The 8,604-nt window shown below is 53.3% G+C and overlaps 1 protein-coding gene across 1 annotated transcript in view; it reads left to right on the top strand.

Annotated features, from left to right (window-relative positions):
* Spred3 (sprouty related EVH1 domain containing 3) overlaps window positions 1-5,730 on the top strand; it is a 13,363-nt gene extending 7,633 nt beyond the window's left edge. Inside the window, exons 4-5 of the mRNA XM_048790941.1 lie at window positions 2,098-2,241; window positions 2,888-5,730. Of these exons, the coding sequence (XP_048646898.1) occupies window positions 2,098-2,241; window positions 2,888-3,553 (810 nt within the window). The 3' untranslated portion in view covers window positions 3,554-5,730. The remainder of the gene's footprint in view (window positions 1-2,097; window positions 2,242-2,887) is intronic.
* The last annotated feature ends 2,874 nt before the right edge of the window (window positions 5,731-8,604 follow it).

Here is an 8,604-nt window from a genome sequence, read left to right as displayed (position 1 = left end):
GGTGGTGGACAGCCATAATCCATAGCTACTTGGGATGCTGAGGCAGGGAGATTGAAAAAGTTGGAGGCCAGCCTTGGCAACTTAAGTGAGACCCTGTCTCCCAAAAAAAAAAAAAAAAAGGTAAATGGGTGAACAAATGAAAGACAATTCCATATGCCAGTTACTCGGACTACAAACCTTGGGGAAGGATCATCCTTTTTATGCTTCTCCTCTAATGTGTCAGCAAATTATTGGTTCTACTTTCAGAATGGTCAGAATCTGCCTCTCCCCCCCCCACCCCTTGTACTGTCCAACTTCATTTTCCAACTGCACTGTCCCAATAGGGTCTCATTATCTCCTCTCCTCTTCCCTTCCCCTCCCCCTCATCTCTTTCCCACACAAAGCCCTGGGAACCCTGTTGGCAGTTGAGTCAGATTTTACCCCTCCCCCACTCAGAACCCTCCCAGGGCTTTGTCTCACTCTAGGTAAAAGACAAAGTCCTCATAGTGGCACATAAGATCCCCCACCATCTGGCCCTGAGTCGCTGTCCCCCTTACTTTCCCTGCCCCAGCCTCACTGGCCTCTTTACTCTCACTCCACTCCAGGCACATGCCTGTCTCAGGGCCTTTGCACTGACCCTGCTGTCTGGAACACTTTTTCCCCAGATTCCTACATGGCTCCTTTTCTTCTTTCAGGGCTTTAAACAAATATCACCTTGTGATGGCTTCTCTGAATAACCTTTTAAAATCACAATCTCCTACTGCCCCTTATCAGGCTCTAATTTTTTTCCATCTAAGACATTTTCCTTCTTTGTTTTCTGAAAAAGCATCTTTCTTATTTATTTATTTACCATCCACTTCCTGTGTCAGCTCTGGGAGGTAAGGATCTTTTGTAGGTTTCATGCTGCAATTCTAATGCCGAAGACAGTGTCAGGTACGCAGTTGAATGAGTGTGTTGAATCAATAGGTTGAATAAATGAATGCACAGACTCTCAGGTACCTTTTGGTGCTTGCTGGGAACAGTGGGAGTTGCTGAGAGCACTTGGGGAAACAAAACTTGTTCCTGGAGCAGAACAGGGGAGAATCTCAGGATAATGGGTGATGGAGGTGGGTCCACAGCAGTCACCCACATTTCCTGTCTATGGTGCCCTTACTTGAAAGATGCTGCCGTCCGTGCTTCAGCTCAATCTGCACAGGGGCTTTTGCGCTTAGCACGCCATGAATGTGTATTGAATGTAGGGAACAGAGGAGGTGGAATTATGCTCACCTTACAGAAAGCTTACAGAGGGTCTGAGAAGTGACAGACTTCAGTTGGTAAAGGACAACCTGATTTGGACAGGAAGGAAGGCATTCCAGGTGGTGGTGATTCCCCCATAAAGGTGTAGTGGTGAGAATGAGGCAGGAAGATGGCTGATTGGCCAAGGGAGAAGGGTAAAGGGAAGCTAGATGGTTCTGTGTACTGTGGGTTACAGAGCTGAGTAGTTAAGAAGAGCAGCAGTCGAAGTTAGTAATGCCAGGTATTAGGAAGCTGAGGCAGGAGCATCACAAATTCAAGGCCAGCCTGGGCAACTTGGGGATACCCTGTCTCAATATCAAATAAAAATAAAATAAAAGGGGACTGGGGCCAGGCACAGTGGCGAACACCTGTCATCCCAGCGGTTCTGGAGGCTGTCCAAGAGAACTGTGGGTTCAAAGCCAGCTTCAGCCACTTAGCGAGGCCCTAACAAACTAAGTGAGACCCTGCCTTTAAATAAAATACAAAAAGGGCTGGGGATGTGGCTCAGTGGTTAAGCACCCCTGGGTTCAAAAAAAAAAAAAAGGAGTCTAATGATAACCATTTCAAGCTCTTTCTGTTCTTGGGACATGGGTGGTGTCCTTTATAGTGGGTCCTAACTACATCCTTATGAATAGGTATTATTATTATTACCTCCATTTTACAGAGGTGGAAACTGAGGCTCAGAGGTGAGCTCACTTGCAGGAGCCAGTGGCAGAGCTGGGCTTAAACCCAGGCTTGGCTGGCCTCAGAGCCCTTGATCTCCACGGGAGGGGGTTTATGTAAGTGCTTCAGCTGCTGGGAAGAGGGGCGTGTCTCCGTGCTGAGACTGCCAATCTCCCCCAGTCCCATGTGGACAGCGACTCTTCCTCTAGTCATAGCCGCCAGGAGACGCCACCGGCTGCAGCAGCAGCCCCCATCATCACCCTGGAGTCAGCTTCTGCCTTCGGGCCGGCCACGCCCCCCCAGCGCCGCCGTTCCTCCGCTCAGGTGCGACCTCTGCCCCCCAGTGGAAGTTTGGGTGCCGCCGTCCCTAAGCGGCGGGGGGTGGAGGGTGGTAAAAGAGGACGCCCAGAGCCAGGCAAGCCTGACCTGAGGTTGGATTGGGTTTTCCCGTATCTGGGGGGCTCTTGGAGATTTGGGGGAGTTCTGAATTCCAGAGGGACTTGGGGATTATGGGACAGTGTTGGAGTGTATCAGGTGGTACTCACAGAAGGGCTCCTTAAACGACTTAATTCACTCGTTGGTTAGCTCGGTACCCAAGGTAAAAGGGACCCAGAGTCTGGATTTCTTAGTCCTGAAGCGGGAGCTGGCTGGGATCTGGGAGCTCTGGGAGCGGATTTGGAGAGGGACCAGGACAGGGAGGCTGAAGCCAAGAGGTCCTTCAAGTATGGTCAGGCCTGAACTCCTCTGACCGTGGGAAAGGGGCGGCCGAGGGGCCTTGGGCGAGGGGCAGGCTGGGTCCTGAGGTTTGAATCCGCAGGCCAGGAGTGTCCTAAGGCCCCGGGTCCCTGGGTGATGGGTCCTGCGGCTCGGTGGTTGGCTGTGGAGTCCTGGGTCTTCTGCGGTTGGGAGGTGGTGGTGGTGGGGTGGGTGAGGCACGGCTAACCTGATCTCCTGTCCCTTCGTCCTGCAGAGCTACCCTCCGCTTCTACCGTTCACCGGGCTTCCGGAACTGGCGGAGTCCGTGGCGGGGGCCGGCGGCCAGGGCTGGGGCGGACGCGGCTATGAGGATTACAGGCGCCCCGGGCCTCCCCCGCCCCTGGCCCTGTCCACCTGCGTGGTGCGCTTCGCCAAGACTGGCACGTTGAGGGGTGCGGCCCTGGGTCCCCCCGTGTCACTACCTGCCCCTCTCACAGAGGCTGCACCCCCAGCACCCCCAGCCCGCCCACCCCCGGGCCCAGGCCCTACCCCTGCACCCGCCAAGGCCTCCCCTGGGGCCGAGGAGGCAGCGCGCTGCGTGCACTGCCGTGCGCTCTTCCGCCGCCGCGCAGACGGGCGTGGTGGCCGCTGTGCAGAGGCCCCGGACCCCGGTCGCCTACTGGTGCGCCGACTCAGCTGCCTGTGGTGCGCCGAGAGCTTGCTCTATCACTGCCTGTCGGACGCCGAGGGCGACTTCTCGGACCCCTGCGCCTGCGAGCCAGGTCACCCGCGCCCTGCCGCGCGCTGGGCCGCCCTGGCGGCGCTCTCCCTGGCAGTGCCCTGTCTCTGCTGCTACGCCCCCTTGCGCGCGTGCCACTGGGTCGCTGCAAGATGCGGCTGCGCGGGCTGTGGGGGTCGCCACGAGGAAGCTGCGCGGTGAGGACTGCCTGGCGGGTCCGGTTGCTGGACCAGACCAAGGACCCCAACTTAAGGGTCCAGGACCCCAGACTTGGTTCGAATCTAAAACCCAAACCTAGGCACATTTGGAACTTGAAGCTTGAGTTTGGACTGAGAAATCCCAGACCTGGAACCTGGACCCTAGATCGATGACTGAGCAGCACCAAGCCTAGTTTCATTGGGATATCTGTCAAGAGCACCCAGGCCTGAGTTCTGGATTCTCCATCCTTCTTCCCTGCTGAGGACACTCGCTACTCCCTGGACTGCATTTCAGAGGGCCTGGGAAGCACACAGATCTTTGAGAGATGTAGGGACCTTGAGCCCTGACTCCCTATGCATTTGACCAACTCAGACCCCCTTCACACTGGCACCATAACCCTCAGATTATAATAGCCCCATAATTAGGAGTTGCCAATACCTGTTCCTGCCTGTATCCAGTTACTCCCAGATCTTGAGACCACAGGTCCCCAAATCACCCCCAAATGGTCCCTGAATGTTCATATGGGACCTGGTACTCCACATCTGAGATGTTCTTATAGTCCCAGGACCCCTGAGACATCAAACCCTGGAATCAGCAGATGCTGGCCTCAAGTCTACTCACTACTGAGTGCCCCACAGACCTGGCCTTTGATCCCGGACACCAAGATCTAACTTGTACACGTGACCCCAGATGTCCTAGGACTGGAGACTTAAGATGCGTTGAGTTCTTGGATATGCACAAACATGAGATGTTCTCTGACCAAAATGATTTAGGAGACCTGTCCCAGAACTTCACGGGTACCAGACACCAAGATGCTGTGCAGATAAGGAATTGAAGACCTTTGTAGGTTCACCCACCCCCAAACCAGTGTTCTTGGGGGCTTTGAATCTCATATATGAACTCTGAGGTGTGTGATATTCCCAGCATTTCACTGAAGGCCACCAGTACCTCAGGGCCCAAAGACACTGTTTCAGATCTTCAAAAAGCCCTCTTTCAGTCCACCTCGGACCTGAGCATTGAGACCCAAAATGCCCTAGAATCCTTGGCTTCCTTCTATCCACAGATCCCCGGTCACCTAAAGGCTAGGTGGAAGTCCAGCTCCTAGAAGATGGGATGGCAATCCAGACCTCAACCCTTGGCATCCAGCTCCTGAGTGACCCCAGGGTGCTTTAAGAGCACTGGATCCCAGACTCCAAGGTGCCATTGACCGTCAGATGCAGGGCTTGGGCCCTGACAACATTGGGATTGTTCCTAATTCAAGACCTTGGTCCTTCCATACCACAGTCACTCAAATCCAAGATGACCCAGGACCCTAGCACCCTCGGATACCAGAGTTCTTGGACTCAAACTTGTCTAACCTGATGAAGTCCCAAGATGCCTCTATGCCCGATTCCTTGGGCTTGGCTCGGAACTGTTGCCCTGTGAATCCTGCTGTGCACAGGCCCCTGAGACCCCAAGCTCCTGGACTTTGGAATTCTAATTTTCAGGACCCCAGCCCAGTACCCTAGCAATCCTCAGAATTGCCCTTATCCTAAAGTTCATCACCTTGAACTCAGATGCCCAGATTCAGGGCTACCCAGGAGCTCCCCATCCCCACCTCCAGGGCGCAGTGTCACCACAGAGGATGGTGCAGATTCGTCCCTAAGCAAAGCGCCCAGCTGCAGTGGCATGCTGGGGCTGCAGTCCCCACTGAAGCTTGCTGGCTGAGACGGGCTCTCAGGAAGGCCTGCCTTTCTCTCACTTGCACAAAGGCGCCTTTGGGGTGAACTGTGGTTCTGCTGACCCTTGTAATCTCCATCCTCGGAGGCCCTCCTTCAGCCCAGCCCTAGTCTAAGCCCATCCTTCCGAGAGCCTCCTTTTCCATCTTAGAGTTGGGGTGTGTTCTGGAAAACAAAAGCCTGTTTCATGGCCCGTCCCCTAACAGGGAAGGGGGATGCCACAGTCTCTCTGCCTTGCGTAGAGCGGGGTGTCCAAGTGTACCTTAAGATCTGTTGTCCTGTATGATGGAACCGAGGCCTTAGAACAAGACAGTCCCAATGTTTTGCAGGCTTGGACCTGCATCTGGCCTCAAGCATCTGGAAATGTGCATTTTCTTTATTACCCAGACTTGGATGGCCTTGTGGGGGTTCAAGGGATAGATCCTACTGTCACTTCCTTTAAATTATTAACTATTTATTGTATCCGGAACCTGTGAGATTCAGCTCTCCCAACCAGACCCTGGGATGGGTGAGAGAAAAGGGGGGGTGTCCCTCCCATCCCCACTCTGCCCAGCTCTCATCACTGTCAGACCCACCAGAGCTGAGGGCGGAGGGACTCGGGGCTGGGGCAGCCTGGGTCCCCATCCCCCTCTCTGTGCCTCGGTCTCCCCCCTTCCATGGTGGGCGGGGGGAAGCTCCATTCTTAACCTACCTCGTTTTGGGGAGGGGTGGGACAGGAGACTAGAGTGCTGTATGGTGCTGTGGGATTTTTGGATGAAGCAGTGGGGGCTGGGAGCCCAGCCCCCACCTCCCAGCACCGCCTCTCCCAGGTCTCCCAGTCCTGTTCCCTGCTGATACCCACCTCTGATCCATGATTACCCTTCATCACCCCAAAATCAGGGGTGCATGGAGGGCTGACCCTGGGAGCCAGGAAGACCTTACACCCTGGAGCACCCAGGCCCGATTTCCCAGCTGCTTGCCCCTCAGATTGGATGCTTGGCCCCCAGGCTTGGGGGAGACACCCCAACATTTATCTTCCTGATTTTGATTCCAAGCCAGTCTGTGACCTCAACATTGTTAGTGTCAGTGCAGGCTGAAGTGGGGGGGAGGATGGGGGCCCAAGACCCAGCCTTGTCATCGGGGGAGGGGGCATGAGATCTGCTCCAAGAAACGTCTGTGACAAAGTCTCAGCCTGAGTTTTTTATTTGCATTGGCGCGCCCCACCCACTCCTGTTCCTGAATTGCCATACCAGTCTCCTGCCTCAGTTGTCCCTTCCCCTCTACATCCTTTAGTCCCAAGAGAAGTCCAGCAGAGTCTCATTCCGTCATTCAAGTACATTCATTGGGCACCCCATATATCATGCACCTGTTATGTATAAAGCAGCTGGAACAGGCAATAATCCCTTCCCACTGGAGCTTATGACTTTGTCGTGGGGAGACAATAATAGACCTAATCTATTAGAATATAAGGAAGAGATGGGTGGGGTGGTGCACACCTGTTAATACCAGTGATTTCAGGAGGCTGAGGGAGGAGAATCATAAATTCCAGGCCAGCCTAGGCAACTTAGCAAGACCCTGTCTCAGAATCAAAAAGGGCTGGGGATGTAGCTCAGTGGGCGAGCACCCCAGGTTCAATCCCCAGTGCAGGATGGGGAAGAAGCATGGGGGACAGAAGATTTTAGCTAGAGTGGAAAAGTAAGGCGTTATTCAGGAACTGGCATTCAAATACAGCCCTGGAGGAAGTTAGGTGGTCTGGTTCAGAGGAAAAGGAAAAGCCAGTGCAAGGTCTGAGCTAGGAGGTGCCTGGTAAGTCTGAGGAACATGAAGGGAGATTTTAGCATCTAGAGGGGAGGAGAGGGAAGGGACAGTGCAGATCTTGCAGGTCATTGTATGGATTTTGTTTTTTTATCCTGAGTCAGATGGAACCACAGGAAGGAAAACTTCAAGCACGGGTGGGATGAGACCTGACCCAGGTTCACAGGCCCCCTCTGGGTAACAGGTACTTGGGGGGAGGCAGGGTGACAGTGGAGGCTGCCGTAATGGTCCAGGGAGGGACCATGGTGGGTAGGACCAAAGGGAGGGCGGTGGAGGAGGGAGAAGTATGAGGACACTGGACCTATTTTGAAAGTCGAGTCCACAGATTATATACCTGAGTTTGATATTAAAAAAAAAAATAACAACTGGGGATGTAGCTCAGCACTAGAGAGTGTGCTTAGTACATTCAAGGCCCTGGATTCAATTTCCAAGAAATAAACAAGAGTCAAGATTATATATAAGTCCAAGTTTTGGGGCTGGGCAATTTTTAATGTTTTATTTAGTGCAACAGATGTCTTCCCTAAGTGCCCTGCCTTGGGGTAGACAGGGCTCTGCAGGGACCGGTTCTGACCCTTGTTCTATCCTGGGGCTCCCAACTCACCTACTTCCAGAGAAGGAGGACAATCAGAGATAAGAACTGGACCTATGATGTTTAATGACAGAAACAAAATCATCAGCAGCAATAACAGGCTCAGGGGTTTAAAAGCATGGAATCTGGAATTAGATCTTTGAGTCTTGGCACCACCACGAATTCACCAAGTAACTTACATTCTCTGAACCTTCTATGTAAAACAGGGATAAGATACTTAGCCTAGTAGCACAACTGAATTACTCAATGCCATCGTTGTTATTCTTAATTGAGTACCCTCGTGCTTTTTACATAAGGACTAATTAATTCTCATAAACAACTAAGAGTACGTACTATATTATTATCCCTATTATACAGATGGAAAGCAGTTTGGCAGGAACTGGTGAGGGGCAGAGTCAAACCCTAATCCTGTCTGCCTGCCTCCTTGGGTGCAATCTCTTATTCACGAAGGCCATGGATTGCCCCAGCTCCATCACTCAAAGGCCTAGAGAAGTGGGGGTTGAGGGCCTAAGGGCACACTGGGATAGCTGAGGAGGGCCTAGGTGGGGGAGCGGATGTGAGAGGTTAGCTGAAATAGCTAGATCTTTGACTTCATTCATAAGGAAGAGGAGGAAGCAAGGTTCAGGATTTGAGACGGGAGTTGTGTGAAGTGTGAAGAACATCTAGACTGGGATGCATGAAGATCAGAAGGCCACCAAGGGAGACTGAGAAAAAGGAGGCCCAAACTGCTTTTATGTAGCCACAGTAGAGACACTTATTAGCTTGTCGCGACAGCTGGGATCCTGAGCCGGCGCTCTGAAATTTACAGCCCAGACAGGTTACCTGAAGGGCGGTGAGGGCGGACTTGGGGGCGGGTTCTGCCTCCGTCTGCGCCAATTGGAGCGCTGAAGTCCTTTCTCGACAAGAGGCTGACTGGCCCGGGCCGCCACCCTGCGCTGTCGGGTGGCGGTGCG

The sequence above is a fragment of the Marmota marmota genome, unplaced genomic scaffold, assembly GCF_001458135.2.
Source record: "Marmota marmota marmota unplaced genomic scaffold, marMar, whole genome shotgun sequence".
NCBI lineage: Eukaryota > Metazoa > Chordata > Mammalia > Rodentia > Sciuridae > Marmota > Marmota marmota.
Note: the sequence above shows the minus strand (reverse complement) of the source record. Positions and strands in the feature narration are given on the sequence as shown.